Here is a 21,136-nt window from a genome sequence, read left to right on the forward strand (position 1 = left end):
AATGACAACAATTAAATGGGAATGAAATAAACGTTGTCAACATTAAATATAGGTATATTATATATGTATTGAATCGGTTTGGTTTTACATTCTAGACGACAATACATACAAAAAATGACACACATCCGGTCATTACAAATAAAAAAGATCTGGTCTAATCTAAAATGCCCTGAACGACCCGTTGGCGCTTAAATCTAAAACCAGTAAATTCTTCGACTTCTCTCTATTTTCCTTCCTCTCTTGCTTCATCATTTCTTAGAACTTCATCATTCTTTCAATAAAATGATCTGGCCAAGTGTCTGTCTCTTTTGTATGATGTGTCGTCCACTCACAAGACATAGCCGGAATAGGACAACCCGGTTTCAAAAAAACTTGCACAAAGTGGCGCGATCTTAGATACCCGATACAAATGATGTGGTCGAATGCGTCTAAAGGTGGGGGACTATGAAGCGGAAAAAATGTCTCCGAAAATCCAAATCTCGTCAAATCAACACACACCCGGTCGTACGCACTTGCTATATGATGGCCCATCTCGAGGAATGACATCCACTTCGACGGACACTTATTTCGCAGTTGACTTTGCATAGGGATTTACAATATATCTTGCTCCGACCACTTTATTCGACGGACACTTATTTCGCAGTTGACTTTGCATAGGAATCATGAACTTTCAATCTGGCACGAGATATATTGTAAATCAATTGCGAGTAGAGATTTTTACCCTTAAACCGGTGTTCCACAACCGTCTTGCTCCGACCAAACAATGTTTGAATTTCTTTATGTTGATTTTGGAGCATTTGGTTCACGGTGTCTCATCCCCTACCCAAATCCCCCTTTGCTATCACCCAACCATTTCTTCAACGCCGCATGTGCGGATTCAACTCGGTTAGTTGTAGTGCAACCAAGATATCTAACTCGGTCAGTCCAAGCACAAACAACGTTTTTCTTTTACTTTTTCAAGGACAGTAGTTTCAACGTAATGACAAAAAATGTTCAATCCAACATACAATGATAAGAATTATACCACTTTCTCGGTATACAATTATTCTCTGTGTTGAATGTAACTGTCCTGCAATAGAACTACATGTTAATAGTTGAAACGGGCAAACATGAACCTTGACAAACTTTTCAAAACAATTTTTTTTCAAATGCAACACAAACTAGTTTCTAGGCATATCTGTTTAATCGAGATTATACGTTGAATATTTTCCATTCATGTAAAACAGAAATAGATCATGCCATTATATTGGTAACAAATACGAATATTTAACATAAAATGGAGATTATAAAACAACATTTTGTTCTTTTCAAGAGCTGAGGAAAATAAGTTAGTGTTTAATTTTATCAGCCTCCTTCAACAGAGGCAAGTTGGTAAATCACCAACCAAATAGGACTTGAGTGCTAAGGCTGAAATACTGTACCAGTTCAAAAGGATTGTAACATAATACTAAGTTGTATGCAACAGCATCCAGAACCAAGACTGTTACTAAGATTTTGGTTAAAAACATAAACCAGCTAAACAAATTGTATAAAAGCAGAGAACCAATCATCTTAGCGGACATAGTCGAACGAACATCAGCTTCGGCAAGCTGATGTTAGACATCTTGGATTACAAATAGAGGTTACCAATATAATGAATGTAACTCCTAAATTGGATCTTGTATTACAAGGAATCCAGGTAAACATTAATGTTGATATAATTGTATGCAATTAATTTTATTGGTGTGAGCTATGCTTAGTAGCACTAAATACACGGATAACATAGAGCTTTCCCCGAATATTATAAATCTAAAAACGAGTGGTAAAACACAAACTAACAAAAAGATATAATATACTGAATCCATATATATATATATACATATAAATTCTTTTAAGTCACCGAGTAACTACAATGATCTTCATTTTCAAAGCCCACTGACTCCCAACCATGATGGATGCAACTAAATGTGAGCTTTGGAAGTTAGAAATGTCAAAAAAAGTTTTATGAAGTGCCAATGCAACAACAATACATTCTGAATGTGATATCTAACATGACATTAAAAGATGAACTTATGCTATCTTTTTTTAGAGAATCACCTTTATGCATCCATTCCACGACAATTGAAACAAAAGCGAGGTGTTCTTGCCCATCTGCTGAAAATATGAAATGTTGTCGTCTTGAATTCCATTCATTGTTTTCCAAAGCAACTCTATCAGAGGAAGATAGTCCAAAACGTTTTCATTTCCTATCAACATCTTTTAGAGTCCATTATAAACCTCTTTAGGCTTCTTTCTGCAAGTTATAGAGGGAGAGAGTCCAGACTTCCTACAAACATCTATTGGAGCAATTTCTTCCACAGCATTTTTCAGAGCCCGTGATAAACCTCTGTGCCTCTTTCAACAAGTTACTTAGACTGCTCTTAAAAGACAACCTTGGTGTAGCAGCTGATGCTTACAACAATAACATTAGTTGATTATGTAGTAATTGTTACATGGTTGTCTCGTAAAGAAGAAAACTCTTTTAACACCGACAGAAATATATCTCTAGAAAGCTATCCAACTCAAATGGTCCCACAACTTCCTATGGAATTCTTTATCAACCAAAGAAACTTGTGAGTTATTTATACTCTATGAAGTGCCGACACGCCATTTAGAAGGCGTGTCGCTGTGTCGGACACGGATACTCGTACGACACACGTACGATACGTATCTGACACGTTTTTGCAGTGTCCAACGAAAAAAGATAATTTAATTGCAGCGGACACGGATACGACACTTTGTTTCAAATAAAGGACACACCTAACTCGTAAAATTTAGATTTTTTTTTTATTAAAAAAAAGCCCAACTCAATAATTATTATATTTTTATTTATAAAAATAATAGAGTTTTTATCTTTTCATATTTCACTTCTCCAATCTAAAGTTTTATCAATATGGAGTAACTATCGTATAATTTGTATTATTTTGTTTTGGTGGATTTATGTTTTTTTTTTTATTGAAAGTACTAAGTTGAAATATATATAAATTTTGGTTCCCGTTTTAAACTCTTTATAAATTATGCTCATACATTGCATTATTATATTAATATATAAAATATATATAGCCGTGTCCATGTCCTATGTTTTCTATATTAACAGGTCCTCGTGTCCGTATCCGTGTCGTGTTCCATGTCCGAGTCCGGACTTCGTAGGTTATACTAGAGCATAAATACATCTTTCTACTTACTTACTCTCTCTACCTATCACCTCATAGGCAACGTCTTTGACATATCCCATAAAAGCTAAACGGATGCATTTATTGTACAAAAACAAACCATCCAAGAAGATTGAGTGACAAGCTTAGGATTGCTATTGCACACATGCTCTATCAAATATCATTCAAATAAATGAATAAATAAAGTTTAGTTGTGGCTGAAATCATTTAGATAAAAAAAAGTTTAGATGTGGGTGAAATCCTTGGGCAAGAAGATAATTCTGTTAACATTTGAAGCTTTGCATTTGTGTCTAGGAATTTGGCACTCTGAATTGTGATGGTGTTTAGTAGTCTTGAATTCCGCATTATATATTTTGCAAATCGAAGTTCAGACTTTACGAGGGTGTAATTAATAAGTGAGCATGTTGTAAGATGAGATAAAAGGCATTCGGGAACAATGTCTGGGTCCTCCCATTCTAGTACTTCTTCATCAACCTGAATGATATAAAATAGAAGTTTTTTAAAACAAATAGGAGTATAGTTTAAAAAAAAAAAGCAATGTTAAAACCTTAAAGAGATCATGAATGATCAGAGTTTGAAGGTTGGGGGTATTTTGAAGCAGTTTTGTGAGCCATCTCCATTTGGAAACTGCCGATAGTTCATGGTGAAAGTTGAATATAAGCTCCAGGCGGGTTAAATTGTAAAACACGATAATAGGTGGCAAACAGTTCTGCATTGAGTTACAAAGATGTTGGTACAAAACAATTAAACTGATAAATTACCGGTATCATTTGAAAAATACATACCAGTTGTACGTGGAGATGGTCCACATTATGAAGGCATGCAAGGCCAATCATACTATCACCAGAAATGTTGGCTCTTACCAAATTGGATATTGCAATAACTAAAGGAGGCAACTTAGAACGGATCTGTACACTTAAATCACTAATTTCCAACTCCTGTAGAATGGGACAGCCAGATAGAAGTTTATGGAAATTTGCAACGCGTGTGAAAGTGACATTTTCCAAGTGAAGGAATTTGAGCGATGGAAGATCAACCGATGGAAATTCTTGGTTCAATATTGTCCTCTTCAATTTGAGAACCGACAAGGTTTTCGTGCGTAGAACTATATAAGGCATTTTGTTTGGGCGGTAGAGATCGACGATTAGGGTTTCGAGGTGTCTTGTAATTGCAGGATAAACAAAATCGAAGAAGCGGTGGCGAGATTTGAGGTGGAAAGAGAGGATGGGGAGGGTGTTATCTCGCAGGGTGATGAAGGAATTGAAGAATTGGTGAAAGGCGAAAGAGTCTGGAAAGGGTTCGTCGTCCATGTAGATGATGACTTGTGAGCGCCAGATTGGTTTCCAACGTTTTGAAAGGATGCTTGTGGCTATGGCGTCTTTGGTCGGAAGGAATGAGAGAATATGATCCAGAAGTGCGTCCGGCAAATCACTTATCCTGTCCTCTCTCCTTTTAGTGCGAAGTCGTAGAAGCCGTGACATTGCAGCAGTTGATGAGTTTGCAACAACAATTTCAAGGGACTTCTTATTTATAGAAGCACAAGCCCAAAAGCCCATTATTATTTATTCAACCACAAAACTAATTCTTGTTAGACAATTTATTGTCACACCCCAAATTTAACTTGACACGCCCCACAACTCCTTCGAAATTTTTTAACATTTCACAATTATTGTTAAATTTCAATTTTTTTTAAAACTTCTAGTGTTTTACACATTTTTCATACAGATTATGAAGCGTTTACAATTTATGACTAGTAAGTATAAGTTTTTAATGTGTTTTTTAGTTTTCTTTCTTTGAATTTTTCATATATTTTTATCGCATGATTTTTGTTTTTTTTAAAGATTTTTCATGCAATTTTTACCGCATGTAATTTTTTATAAGTTTCCACTATATATATGTGAGCTTTTCATAGGTTATTCCCGCAAACTTTTTTACACATGGCTTAGTCCACAAACCAAATAGAGATTTTCACCGACAATCTCATGAATCAAATGATATTTTTTCACCATACGAAATTCACTGACCAAATGGAGATTTTTCACGAACAATCTCATGAAGTAAATGAGAGATTTTATTGACTAAGCTCACAAATCAAATAACAACTTCTCACAATAGATAAATTCCTCTTGCGTTAATTACAGAAATACCCTACCACCAAAATACATAAGAAATGTCTCGTTGATATTTTTCACTCTTAATACGCTAAGACAATTTCGTGAAAAGGAATGAGATGAGAAAGAAAGTAGTATGGAGTCATAAAGCATATAAAAATATGTTTTTCTTGTCATCTTCAAAACCATTGAGACTATTTGATTGTTACAAATATTATATCTACAATCACATAGATCCATTTTATCTCCATTTTTTATGACAATACATCTCTTAAAAAGGTGGATTAACATCTTATACGTTTTTCTGGTCATCATCAAAACCATTGAGACTATTTGATTATTACAAATGTTTTTTTTATCTTAGTTAAACATCTTGCCAAATGTTAAATGGCAACTGATTGGTTGCAATAGTTGAAAAGTCAAACTAATTTTTGTTAATATATTATTTATTATTAAGTGCAGCCTTAAAAATATGGAGAAATTAGGAAGTTAACATGTATTTTTTCCTTTAATAAATAGTAATTACAGATTATTCAAATTGTACTGACCTAAGGATCAGAACTAGAAAAGGGGCCATGAACGTCTTGCATAGTGTTGATGATGAAGAGGATGGGGTGTACCTGCAAGGAACTCTGACGATCAAGTAAGTAGGAGCACAGATACTGTTTAGTCTTTAGGATTTTAGAATTGTGTTACCTTCCCCTCTCGAGTGAGAGAGTTTATATAATACCCCCAGCGCATGGCCATTGGTCTGCATTTTGGGCTAGATCGTGGATTTAGACCCAAAACACATGACTGCCAGGATTTTAGGAGTAAACCTAGGAATCCCGAGAGACTGCTCGAAACTAGCTGTCAGGCGAGGAGAAGGGTGTTCCTAATCGACACGGGGTCCGACGGGCGAGATCCGAGGAGCTAAGTATTCAACAAGAAATGAGAGAGTCGATTTGGTCGACAGGATCGTGACAAGCTAGGTAACTGACAGAGGAGGTGATGTTCCTTCTGCCTTTAATTGATTGGGCCTAGGTCGTTGGGCCGCCCCATAGAGGATATGGATTGGGCCGTCCCTCGCTGTCAGTCTAGTCCATAATAGCAGCCCCTAAGTCGTTGCTCCGAGCATGGGAGTGATGACTTAAGGGTAGTTTCTAATCTAAAGGAGAGTCTGGGACGTTGCCCGTTCATATGTTTTACTTTTGTTTCGAGGAGACTGGCTGTCGAGGAGGATAAACATCATTTGGGGAGATGAACAGTTGATGGGATATGGAGAGGTGGCGTCGCATGCGTGCCTTGAGACACGTGCAGCTACTGCGGCACAATGATTGCTAGGTTAGGACTAGGCTAGGCGCATGTCCGGTCACGCGCTGGGGATCCCTTCTATAAATAACGGGAAGCCCATCGTTTTTACACTTTCGTTTCTCTTTCTTCCCATGATTTCTGCTCAACAACTACTCAGAATTCTCTTCTGCCGTTAACCACTTCTGACCACTACTAACTTTCCATTCGAACACACAAGTTTGCTTATCTTTCCATCTTTTTATGCTTTATTCTAGTTATTAGGTAGAATGCATGCGATTTAGGATAGGAGAAACATAATTTTGTGGCATTATCTGATGGCGTGTTGATGGTTGACGGCGATTCTGCTGTTTTTTTTTACTTTCGCGCTATTGGTTAGGTAGTGACTATTCGTTACTTCGCTGTTATTCCCCCGTCGCGTTGGTTTAGGTAAGGTAGTTAACACGAACACATGGGTTAACCTTCGACGGTACCTGGGTTGGGTTCGTGGTACCCATAAACCCCAGGTGTCGAGGAGGTGTTTCCTCGGCGTCAAAAACCTTAGTCGTGAGGGAGGTTCATTGTTGATATAGGGGGTTCCCCGACGCCTTTGTCTGTTGTTTTGAGTTAAGGGCTTTGGCCGAGGATGTTGTCCTTGTTTCCTTTGTGCGCGCCCTTTCACTTGATTAGCGGTGGAAGGGTGAATTTGATTTTGAAGTCGAATTCACTTTTCTCTACTGCTTTTCAGGTACAAATGTATGACTGTTCCGATGAAGATACTTTGAGCAAGAACATTCGCGAGGATATGGGTAACTCGACAAACTCCATTTTTTCGCAAAGATCGTCTCCCAACTGGCCTGCCGCTGAAGGGGATCCTGCTCAGGTGGAAGAAGCCACTGCTTTCGGGGACGCCTGGGTGGCTGGCGAGCTAATGCTTACCCCTTCGAAATTCGTTCTTCGTCCCGAGGAAGCTTTCACGGTGGTAACCGAGGAAGCGGATTTGTCTACTATTGTAAACACCATTGGTTTCTTCCAGAATCAGAGTGTGTTGAGTTCAGAACTTGATGACGACACACGTCTTTTCTTCAGAGTCAAAACCTGTTAGCAAAAGCTACACACAGGACAGAAACCGTTGTAGTACTAAATTATTATCTAAGATATCATGTAGGGTTATCATCAAAACATAAGGCCAGATGCAAAACCAAATATTGTTCTTACACTTTAGACTATACAAATACTATCTAATTTCTCAATGCAAAAGTGACTACCTAGAAAAATTATATAATTTCACCTGAGTAATAACACCAAAGCTTCCAAGTATGATATGGGGGATAAAGAAAGGAATGTTTGATTTTACTTGTCATACACTGTTCAAGATTTTTGAATGACTTTTCCATGGCTCTAGTTTCATTATGATCTCCAAAGCTGCTAATTTGTCATGATAAAAACCATTCAATGTAAAAATCAAGTATATGTCATGGAAAAGGAGTTCAATGGAGGAAAAATAAAGAGCACAACTCATGAAAGAAAGTGTTTATGTTGCACAAGCTTGATTGAAAAAGATCATTTGGAAGAGACAAGACAAAATAATATAATATTTCCCCCTTTTGATACAACCTCAAACAACAATAATGAAAATGGTGTAGAGTTAAGTTAATAAAATTAGACTAAGCCAACTTGGAGGAATATTATTGTTGGTTGTTAAAACATTCATTTGGAAGATTTTTATTTGACAAATCATATACTTTCCCTTTTTCAGTCGACGGAGTTCATCATCTCAACATATTTTCAAACAGAAAAAATCGCATTGGACAAAATTGTATTTATTAAAAGCATTAGAAAAAACCTAAAAAAATATATTAAAACATAATAATTCCTACAAATCAGGAGGATAATTATACTAATTAATCATTGTTTATGAATATTCCAGATTCAGATAAAAGGCATGGTAACCAAAAACAATGTCACTCCAATGGTGAACTAACCTATACCATTATGTGAAAGATAAGATCGTAGTTCAATAATTTGTAAATTGATCATAAACAATCACTCGAACAGTTGAATAAAATCGAATGCAGAAAGAATTATATAAATCAATGGGCTACATTGTGTGTATACTAAAAGTTATTTGAAATTTGAATTTATTAATCACAACTTTTTTCTTACAAAATTCGTTAGGATTAAATTTGTAAAAAAATACTAATATTACATTAAGAGATATATTAATTTAGAAGACGCCTCCATAATGGAAAAAATGGAAAGGGCCCTGATTTGTTATCAATGCAACCACGGTTACTCAGATATGGAATGATTATGAAATTTTTACTTTTGATTCTTTGTTAGAAATTACTGGAAACGTGTATATAGTTTAGGGGTTTAGGGTTACTCAAGCATGGGACGATGATTATGAAATTTTTACTTTTGATTATTTGCTAGAAATTACTGGAAACTTGTATATAGTTTAGGGGTTTAGGGTTACTCAGGTATGAAATGATGATTATGAAATTTTTACTTTTGATTCTTTGCTAGAAATTACTGAAAATATGGAGACATATAAAATATAAGGTACGCTGATTATTTTGAAATGACCGTAAAAGTGATAACTATTCTTTTCATAATAAGAATAAGAACTAGAAATAATTTTTACAGAATTATTATCATCAATTATTATTATTTAGAAATATATATTTATATTTGATCTAATAATGAAAAGAAAATTAAAATCCGCAAGAAATAGAGCAAGAACTTAAAATTTGATACTATTGTAATGAAGAAAACGATAGTTTTAATATAGGAGCCAAATACTCAAACTAAATATTTTTAATGAGTTTTTTAAAGAAATTAAGTAGAGTAATGATTTAATACATAAAAGATAAAACAATAATAACTACACTATGAAAAAAATTAGATTTTTCAAAAATATTTATAAAATATATTTAACTCTTATTTTTAAAAATACTTAAATGAGCTAAAATAATTGAGAGTGAAAATTTATGGATGATTATCTATTAAATATGTTCATAAAATCGTAAAAAGTTTAACATTTTTTGTGTGAAAAAGAAAAATAAAAAATTTAAGAGGAAATTTTATTTCTAAGAATTAAAAATATTCGCAAATAATTTGATAAAATCGGAAATAGACATATAAATACGAGGTTTTCTATCTCACATGAATAAGATTTAAATCCATAAAATATAAATTTATAAAAGTTTATGTTCATAGGAAAGACCAAGAGAAAAAACAATTATTTCCACAAAGAAGAATGAGAAGCGAACATATCATGCTCATCTAAAACAAACAACTCCAATATTTAATCATTGTTTCTGGTAATTAGTCATCCCACCATAAGATAATTCACTGTTTATACTTAAATAATAAGTTTATTGTAAATTATTTTTTAAAAGAGAAATTCAATTTTGATAAAAAAAAAATAGAGTAAGCTTACTCTGCAGCTCTGCTCTTATATAGAGTCAGCAGCTTCTTGTCGGGATAGGATTGACTACCTTTCCTGTTCCATAACTTTGATGCCTTTGGTGTTAAAATAGGATACATAAATGAATAAAATAATACATTTTAGAGAGACATGGTGATTAGCTAGAGAGAGACACACAAAGTTACCAAAGATATTGAAACCAAAGGTAGCAGATCCTTGCCCCTTCTTGTCTACATGTTTGTTGTAGCTCTATTTGGTGGTGACTATTAATCTGAAGAGGTTTTACTTGTTGCTGGGATCATATACGTTAGGTAGCTGGGTTGTCGTGATACGTGTATTGGGGTGGTTAGATAACACGGTTTGAATGTAGCATGTGTTATTTGTTTAGTAATAGTAGTTTACACGTGTCTTGTATTTCTTATGATCAGGGATGTATTAGTGACATGGCTTGTGTCTCTTTCTATCTTGCTAATCTCGGAAAGCGGCGCAGCACGAGTGCTATTTTAGTAACGCGGACACTATTTTAATAACATTTACATGCTGAAAACATATTAGCAAACATTGCAACATACTTTTAAATACCAATAAAATTCAAGAAAACAAACACTTAACATCTAAATCTTAAAATATTATTATTATTATTATTATTATTATTGACTTTTTATGTTGTGTGCTATGTAGTACTTCAATATTTTTTATTTTTTAAAAGTGTTAATTATTATTACTATTACTATTTTTATTATTATTTATTTTTTTAAATTTATGTTGTGCATTGTTATTATTTATTCTTTTAAAATCTATGTTGTATATATATATATATATATATATATATATATATATATATATATATATATATATATATATATATATATATATATATATATATATATATATATATATATATATATATATATATATATATATATATATATATATATATATATATGGGTGGCAAAACGGGTAGTGGTCCATCGGGCCGGTCCGCGCACCCACCAAAAAATGGCGGGTTGGGTTGGGATTTTAGGCTTGCCGCTCGCCAAAGCCCGCCCCGCCAAAATCCGCCGCCCGCCATAGCCCGCCCCGTCAAAGCCCGCCCCTCCTCCAAAATTCCCTCTTTTTTAGTTAATTTTAGTAATTCCAATTCTTGATGGTTTATTTTATATATTTATTTGTAAATATATGTAATATTTTTTTAAGTAAAATTTGTTAAAAAGTTGTTTTTATAAAAAATGTTTTAAAAAATAAGTGAAAAATTTAATTAAAAGGTAAAAAAACCTATTAATCTATTAAAAAAATGAAAAAAAATATAAATGAAAATAGGCAGGCAAACCCGTCGCCTGCCAATCCGCCATCTTGGCGGGGCGGACATGATTTTTATGCCCATTTCACTTGGCGGACATGCCTGTCCCGCTCGTTTTTTGGCGGGCTTAAGGCGAGGCAGGCGACCTGTTTTGCCACCGTAATATATATGGTATACAGCTGTGTACATTTTTAAACTTTTCAAAACTCTTTTCTCATTCATTTATTCAATCCTCTATTATCGTTAGTACTTACTATTATTCTTTTTAAATTATTATTCAACACTCTATGCGTGTGGTATATATTTGTGTGACAACTATGTGGTATATAATGTACATTGGGTTTTGTAAACTTTTTGACTTTTCAACCCTCTTTTTCCATTCATTTATATTAAATATTTCTCTGCTAACTGTTCATCTCATCTTCTCTTTCTATTGTTTTCTCTTTCTCACCTGCTTCCATATCGATTTCTCTTTCTCATCTTCTTCCCTTTCTATCCTTAGCTCCAGTTTCAAATTCCAGAAAAAGCGCAGCTTTGGGCCACACCGCTCCACACCCGAACCTCGCGATCTCGGCCGCATCAGCCGTAACTGTAACGCCCCGAATTTAATTAATTAGTTAATTAAATTATTTAAGAATTTAATCATTGGATTTAATCGAAGTTCGTGGATCAATCGGAATAGTCGGTATTATTTTGGGAAGCGTATTTGGATTATTAAGTTAAAGTCGAATTTTATTTGGTTAGTCGGAGAATTAATAAAGTTGATTTCGTCGAAGAAATAATAGTAGAAATAATATTATTATTAATATTGGACTATTTGTATTTAATTCGAATTTTATCGACGAAGTCGGAATTATTTTATTAAGTTGGCATGGTAACTAATCGGATTAATTTGGTGAAATAAAGTTGAAGTGTTATTTTATTAATGAGCTTAAAAATAACTTTGGGTTTAATTTGAGTGGTTGTGAAGTAAGGAGGGGGTATGTCACTTAGGCCCAATTAAGTTATTTAAGTGATTAAATAAAATAACTTTACTATGTTGGATTTAGAATTGGAAGAAGGAAGAGCTATCATAACACAAAGAGGAATAGGGTTTGGAGGAGAGGTGAAGAAGAGAGCCATGGCGGAAGAGAAAAGCTAGAGGAAGTCCAATTTTTGCAGCAAGTTTATGCAGTGAGACACCTTAGTAAAACGGACGTTTCTCCCAATCCAACCGTTGGATCGTCGCGGTTCTTGGACACAACGTTCCATACTCGTAGAGGTAACTTCTGACCGGAGCGATTTTCGTTTTGATGATTTTAAGTCCGTATGACAAAGCGATTTCCGAACAGGTTTTTGGTGCGTCTCTGCACGTTGTTAGAAAAGATTTTCGGAGAAAAGTTGGAAGTGGCGGCATAAGCTATGGCAACCGGGAGAGTAAAGAAATCTCATATTCAAGGTAAGGATGGGGTTCTAGCTCTATAAACAGGATTATGATGAATGATATGTGGGGGTTATGGTTGTATGATTGCCTCTGTTTTGTGTGTTGTGATTGTATTGTTGAATGTTGAAATTGATTGACGTCGGTGAATAAGGTTATAAAAATTCAATCAATGGTTGTGGGAAATTAACCTAGGGTTTATAATTATTATTATTGAGGAATTAGTTGTAGAAAATTGCTAGATGTTGGTGGAGTATAACTATAATATTGCTATGTTCCTGTGATGGTCGAAATTGAATTGTACTGCAATCGAAGGAAGAAATTGAGTTTTAATTTTGTTGGAAGATGTTGTCAACGCGGGTAAGAATTTCTGTAAGACTTAGTTCGCGGAGCCAAGGTTTGGACGCGGCGCAAACTGAAGGTTTCTGTGGTGTTCGCGGCGCAGAGAGAGGTTCGCGGCGCGTGCTATACGAGTTTTAGAAATATGTTTTGATTTCTGGCTGTTGATGTTTTATGTTGGTTGTTGGGATCAAGCCTTAGTAGGATTAACTTGAGAAGAATTATAATTATTATTAGTGAAGAAATTGGTTTAAATTAATTAGAATATTATACCGTTGGAATTGATTAATTTAATTAGTAGAAATTATAGTGATGATTCTTAGTGATGAGATATGTAGTTAATGGATTAAGTTGTATAAAGATGGAATTGGTGTGAAGAAGAAATAGCAGTAGTAATGGCGATGATATATGTAGCAGGCTGAATTAGTAGCATAATTGGAATTAATAATAGAATTAACGAATAGTAGAATTGGAATTAGAATGATAAGAATTATTGGTAGTAGATTAATTAATAAATTGAAGAATTAGTACCTAGATGTTTAGGGGCTGTTTTGTAATGATTAAGTTGATGCAATTGATGCATGTTTAAGTTGTTGTTTTCGTTGCTGTTGTTCTGGTTGTTGTTGTTGTTGATACGTTGATTAAGTTGCAGTTCTTATGACCAATGTTGTTTAAGTTATTGATGATGCGTTGATTAAGTTGTAGGTCTTATGACCAAGGTTGATTAAGTTGTTTGTGGTTGTTGCATTGTTATGTTGTGACGTTGTAGTTGTTGTTATTGTTGCATGCATACATTTGCATATTACGTTAGCCTGGAATGGCAAAACGTTTAAGTTGGCCTTGACGGCACCTGTTTAAGTTGGCCTTAATGGCACCTGTTTAAGTTGAAATGCCTCGATAACCTGGCATATGTTTAAGTTGGGAGTTCTGCTCCAATGGTACCACATGCATTTGCACAGTTGAGTCGCATTTGTTGTTGTTGTTATAAGTTGTTGTTGTTATACTTGTTGCTGATAATTGTTATTATACTTGTTGATGATAAATAATTATTATAACCGTTGTTGCTATTTGTTATTATAACTGCTGTTTGAATGAGTATGAAGTGGTGAAATTGTATGATCTAATCTTAATATATTATTTATCATACGCTTGTTTATATTGTTGGATATCTCACCCCTTCTGAATGATGTTTTCCTACCATGGGAAATTGACAGGTACTCAAGATAGCGGTGGAAGTTTGAAGTGATTTTATGAAGTCTTTAGTTACTGTTAGTTCGAGTTGGGTCTTGCTCTGATACGTAGCACTCGGGGGGATGAACGATTGTCTTTTAATTGTTGTTATAACTATAAGTTGTTAACTTTTAAGTGGAATTTATGAAGTAATATGACGTTGGTGAAGTTATTTTAGTTTAATAAAAATATTATGCGAAGTGAAGTTGAATAATTGATATCATTATTATTAATAAAAGTTGTTTTATTTTTTAAAAGAGTAAACAGGTTTTGTCGGTTCATCCGAGTTATGTGATATGTATCTATGATATATGTGATTAAGTTGTTTGTTGTTTTACGTTGAATGTGATATCCCAATTGTATGTTGAATTTCTGCACTCTGATTTTATTAAATATTCGTTGGGTAGATTTGGGGTGTTACAGTAACGCGGCCGCTTTTCCCCATCGCTAGGGGTGGAAATAGGCCAGGCCGATAACAGGGGCCTACAGGCTAGCCTATATAGGCTCAGGCCAGGCCACACATTATTTTTAAATAGAAAAGGCCTAGGCTTTTTTATAAGCCTATTTAGTTAAAAAGGCTAGGCCTCAGGCCCTAAAAGAAGCCTTTTAAGCCTATCAGGCCGACCTATTTAAATAAATATGAATACTTTTTTTATTATCATTATGTTATGTTTTATACTTTGAATTAAAATACATTAATAAAATTTGGTTATCTTGAAGAACTTGTAAAAATAAGATGAAAACATTTGATGAACATTTTTTTCATAAGTTCTCTCAAACAAATAGTTTTGTAAAACTTATTCTAAGAGGTAAGTTAAAATAAGTCAATGCAAACAAATTTTTAGTCTCTTGATCTTTTAGTTAGTTAGTCTATTTAAATATTATTTTAATTGCTTATATACATATGTCTAAAACAAATAGGCTTTTATATAGGCTAACAGGCTAACCAGACCTTCGAAAAGGCCAGGCTCAGGCCTAAAAACTAAGCCTACGATAGGCCACAGGCCAGGCTTAGGCTTTAGTTTTTTTGACAGGCCAGGCTTATGCTTGGCAAAGCCTAGCTCGCCCCAGCCTATTTCCACCCCTACCCATCGCGCCAATCCGGTACTACCAGAAGCGGCCATGCCAAAATTTCCGTATCGCTTCGCGACTACGGCCGCGCCGACCGCTATTGACAACATAGGTCTCTTTTCTAGATGATATAATTAGTGTTGTCTTTTAAAAAAAATCCTAATATTTATATACTTATTTTTAAAATTTAATGTTGGACAAAAATACTAAAAAAAAAATTGTATATAGTTATTTTTAAAATTTAATTGGATTATACCTTGACAATAATATACTTTGTGTTGAATGACAATAAAAACCGGCAATAAACATAATTTTTTACCTTTGACGTTAAATTCGCTTGTTGAAACATATAGGAGAAAAATATAAAATCAAACTCTTACAAAAAAAATATAAAATCAAGCATGTTCTAACCCATGTACGTCACACAAATAAATGATGTACTAAATAAAAAAAATATAATTAACAGGAGTTGTCAAATAAGAGTAAAATTTATCAACTATCAATCAATCACCTATCTATCCATTAAAAGAACATATCTACAAACTATCAATAATACCCTTTGTTTTAAAATTTTTAACGCTTGCAAAAAGTTAAAATTGTTAAAACATAATCTCTCAATTAGTTCATCTTACTTCAACTAAATGTCACCCATTGTCAAGTTCTTATTTGATATTTTTTCAACTTTAACTTTTTTCCACAATTCTCACTCTTTCACTCACCATTTCTCTTTCTACACTTTTCACCTTCATTTTAATTTTTCTAAGCATAAATAAATAAATGAATAAATTGAATCTTTTAAATTGAACGAATAGCAACACATACAAATTTACTAATCTCAAAAACATAATTATTTTATGATTAAAAAAAATTAAATGTCAAAATTTCTATTTTTATCACGGACCACTATGAGCAAAATATCGATTTCATTGTCTTTATTTTACACAGAGAATCCTTACTTTAAAATGTCAAAAATTCTATTTTTCTCACGATCCACTATCAACAAAATACCTATTTTATTTTAACTAATTTTTTTTTTATTTGACACACAAAATTCTTATTTTTAAATATTAAATTTTTTATTTTTCTCACGGGCCACTATCAGCAAAACACATATATTATTATTATTATTTATTTTATAATTAAATAACTCATTTCAAACTTACATGTATATTTTAAATAAAATCTATATAATATCAAATAAATTTACCGTGCGGACGCACGAGTATCTTGCTAGTTGACATTATACTCTCATTGTCAACAAAAAAAAATTATGGAGAAAAATAATTGGTAAGAGTAATTGTGATGGCAATTAAGTAAACCACTTGCTTTAGATTTTATCTAATGATTAATTAATTAATTGTATAGTAATTAAGTAAACCACTTATCCTCAGATTTTACTAATACTTAATTAATTAAAAGAAAATGGAATAAAGATTATATTTTATTTTGTGTAATTTTTATAATTTAACAGAACAAAATTGAATAATTAATTTTTCCATTGCATAGGATGAAATAAAAATTAAAAAATTGAATAACATATAATAGAAAGAAATGTCATCATATTCTATTCCGCTCCATTTATTATTTACGAATTCAAACAATAAAATGATATTATTTACCATTATATTTCATCACAAATCAATAATTCAAACATATCTTGATTTATAGTTCACTTTTAATGAAAGATAGTGGTGACTAAGTGTCTGTTTGCTTTTTCGTTTCCAGTAGCCCAGACGTACGTTTTTTCAACACTCCAATTTGGAGCTTAAGCTTTTTCATATAATTTTCACGTCAAAAATGTCTTCGGACGCGAGAAATGGCTTACAAACGCTGTTACAAACACCTGCTAAGATTCAAAATTCCCCATATTGACCACTCCATGGAATTCGAGATCGGAAGTACTTGTAGACATACTCATAAATTATATATAAATAAAATCTAATGACATGTAGTACGGGAGAATAACATGATTAGGATAAATCTCAAGGCTAAAATACTTAAAAGGGTTTAATATGTTTTTTATTCCTATAAATATCTCAACTTTTAAATATGCATGCAGTTTTGAATTTATCAGCAAAACACCTATTTTATTTTAATTAACAATTGTCTTTATTTGAGACATTAAATTTTTATTTTCAAATGTTAAAATTGAATTTATATTATTATTATTCATTTTATAATTAAATAACTCATTTCAAACTTACATGTATATTTAAATAAAATCTATATAATATCAAAAAAATTTACCCGTGCAGACTCATGGGTATCTTGCTAGTTGACAGTAAAATATAATAATTTTTTCATACATGTCTATAATTAAATAGAGATTTTCACCGGCAATCTCATGAATCAAATGAGATCTTTTTCACCAGGCGAAATTCACTAACAAAACGGAGATTTTTCACGAACAATCTCATGAAGTAAATGAGAGCTTTTATTAGCTAAGCTCACAAATCAAATAGCAACTTCTCACAATAGATAAATTCCTCTTGCGCTAATTACAATAATACCCTAGCACCAAAACACATAAGAAATGTCTCATTAATTATTTTTCACTCTTAATACGCTAAGACAATTTCGTGAAAAGGAATGAGATGAGAAAGAAAGTAGTATGGAGTCAGAAAGCATATAGAAATACATTTTTCTTGTCATCATCAAAACCATTGAGACTATTTGATTGTTACAAATATTATATCGGCAAGCATGTAGATCCTTATTATCCCTATTTTTTATGATGACAATACATCTCTTAAGGAGGTAGATAAACAAAAGAACAAAGGTAAAGGGTTAAACTCCTACTAACAATTCATTAATTTATGAAGAGAATTATGATACAAAAGGAAAAATTTATGCAAGAAAAAGAAAAAATAAACAACGAGTAAATAATGAAGACAACATTATATCCTCATTATCATCAATGAACAACTCTGATGGTAGTGGTATCTGAAAGAGCTGGCGTGCAAAAATGTTGATCATTTTGTTGGTCATTCTTTTATCTTTAATTATAGTTTGGAGGAAAGCTTGAGTTGGATGAGTTTGAAAGATTTCGTAATCGAAATTCTCCATAGTTGAAGGACCTATCTGGTAAGGTGTTTGGTGTTGAACTTTGTTTTGAGTAGGTCTTATGACCTTGGGAGGCTTAAGAAGTTAATTTATGAATTTTTTTATTCTTCATTATGGAATTTAACTTTTGAATTTCATTGTTCTGCATTGTAGAAGTAAACTTATGAATTTTGTTATTTTGCATAGTTTTTTATTTTCCCTGTTTTGTCCTTTAGGTTTAACTTCTCTGATTATGATATGATTCTTATGGTGTAATTATAGGTGTTATGGACTAGGTCCGTGGTTGGCCCTCTGTAGGAAAGGGTCGAGTCCAACATTACTGCAAGGCCCAACGAAATGACCCATATTGCCATGACCGTTGGAGTTCCTCATCCACGTGCTCCTCTAAGGACACGTGGCCAATTGCCTTTAGAAGAATTGGTATCCCCGCATCCGCTGGCCTCGGGGTAATTGAACCAGGACAAAGATCACGTGCTATTCTTGTCCTACTTACGTAGGATCCTAGCGGTCTTATGTTTTAGGCCTGAGAACCGAGCCCAAAATAGAAGACCTTGGCCCAGTGATGGGGGCACTAAAAAAGAACCCCGTCTTTCTCTAAAACAAACCTGTCATACCCCAAATTTTTACTACCCTCTATCAAATCATTTGGCTTATACATTTCATTATCCTCATATGCATATATCCTGCATTAGGTCATATAATATATCATGCATCATTGGTCCTTACTTTGGCATTGGGATCAAGGACCAGAGTTAGGGTTTCCTTCAAATTCAAGGCCATCATGCAACAACAAGCATCCTTATTGCTCTAGGTTTTATAATATTGTTCAAGGGTATATTGAGAGCCCAAGGTTCCATTGTCATAAGATCCTAGTCATCTGGCTCAAGAACTAGAGTTTTGGTCAAAATCAACTTGTAGTTGACTTTTTGAGCAAAACTTGGTTCAATTGATCAATATATGGTTCAAGGCATCTATTTGTACATCATCAAGCTCACCAAGGGGTTTCAAGAGGTTTTAATTCATAAATGAGGGAAAATTGGTCCAATAGGCAAAAAGTTAATAGTCTGCCAAAGTCAACTGTAGACTTTTATGGGTCAACATGAACATTTCAAGTCACTTTTCATGATAATATGAGGTTTGGTCAAGTTACATCAAGTATAATCATGAAAAAAAAGATAACTTGCAAAAAGGGCAAAGTTGAGGAGTTTGTGAAATTTTTCTAAGTGTTGAAATGCATGGTCAAATTAGTGACTTTCCATGATTGTATCTCTCTCCTCAAGAGTCCAAAAAGTGCAACCAAGGGCTGGAATTGAATATGATATATTATACTACAAGTTTGTGGAAGATTCCAAGTCAAAGTAAGTCCCTAAATGTTTTAAAAGTTAAGCCAAAGATGGATGTTCAAGTTGTCCAAATTGACTTAAACACTTAGAAATTTTTGCAAGTGTTTGGCAGTTGAGATTTGTGATTTTCAAAGGATATCTTTTTGCCAAAGCCTGGTCTTAAGAATACCCTAACACCAATATTTCAGTATGTCATGAGAGCTTTCCATTAATATAAAGTTTGAAGTCATTAGATAAGTGAGCATGAAGTTATGGTGCTTCAAAGTTGACTAGTTGAAACTGACCAAGTCCATGTTCATATCCAAAACTATGTCCAACCAGTTTCAGACCTACTTTTGGACCTCCAAATGAATCATTTTTCCAAATTGACCAACACAAATCTGGCTCCTTTGATCATAAGGACCTTCCAGATGTCAGGGATAATGTCCTTGACAATTGAGCTCGACCTCCATATATAAAGAACCTGGTTGAGATGCCAAAAAAATTTCTCCACTAGAACTTAGAGCTCATCCTCTGCACTCCTACTTACTTTGATAAGAATTAAACTAACCTCAGGAGTAAATAATATGTTGATCATTACTTAATCAACACAATTATCTAATATGTGTTTCCTGGATAAAAACTTCTTAGATACACACCCCAGATGCATCCTCTTCCAAATCAGGAGAAGGTTATAAACATATGTGATCAACACACATTAGTTTAGCACCCAAAGCATCTTCTATGCAATAGGAATCTGCACACCTGCTGATATGATGTTCCAACATCCAGTAGAACATCATTTCCATTCTAACATAACACAACAAAATCCTTGATCACCTTCAAGGTCTTCAATGGAAGTCCATCTTCCAACAATAATCAGGTCGGGAACACTTTCCTAATTTAGTCACACACTAGGAATATCCATGCAAATGTATATGATCACCATTGAACAACTTCTCTTTATATTCTCATCAAACTTATTGATAAGTTCCTTTATTAGTGGACTTGAGATGAACCTCAAGTATCTTTGGCAACTTTAATAAGCTGGTTGAAAAAGTCTTCCGCGTATCACAACATTATAGGATACACCTTCAGAGATGAACCAACCTTTCTATAGCCCCAACACCATATACACACAACACGAACTGCCGGGAGTTTTCTATCAAATGCAGCGGAACAAACAAAAACTCCTCAACAACCTTCAGGCACGACTTGATCATCCTTTCACAAAAATACCACAATCCAAGTGTCAACAAAACAACCTAGGTTTGAAAATAAATCAAACCCAAAACAGTAACTCTCCACCAAAGTTACAAGCCTGATAACAACAGACAGGAACATGACACACCCTGTCACATATAATCAATGATCCTTCTCAAGGGAT

General features: G+C 33.6%; 1 protein-coding gene across 1 annotated transcript; it reads right to left on the reverse strand.

Moving 5' to 3' along the window:
- Positions 1-3,112: 3,112 nt before the first annotated feature.
- Positions 3,113-4,682, reverse strand: LOC131655522 (putative F-box/FBD/LRR-repeat protein At4g00315). Its single transcript, XM_058925377.1, has 3 exons — positions 3,977-4,682; positions 3,739-3,900; positions 3,113-3,665 (listed from the first exon to the last, which is right to left on the reverse strand). Exons 1-3 carry the CDS (start codon positions 4,670-4,672, stop codon positions 3,399-3,401), a joined length of 1,125 nt encoding a protein of 374 aa, XP_058781360.1. The 5' UTR covers positions 4,673-4,682; the 3' UTR covers positions 3,113-3,398.
- Positions 4,683-21,136: the final 16,454 nt, after the last annotated feature.

This window comes from Vicia villosa, linkage group LG3 (genome assembly GCF_029867415.1).
Source record: "Vicia villosa cultivar HV-30 ecotype Madison, WI linkage group LG3, Vvil1.0, whole genome shotgun sequence".
Classification (NCBI taxonomy): Eukaryota; Viridiplantae; Streptophyta; class Magnoliopsida; order Fabales; family Fabaceae; genus Vicia; species Vicia villosa.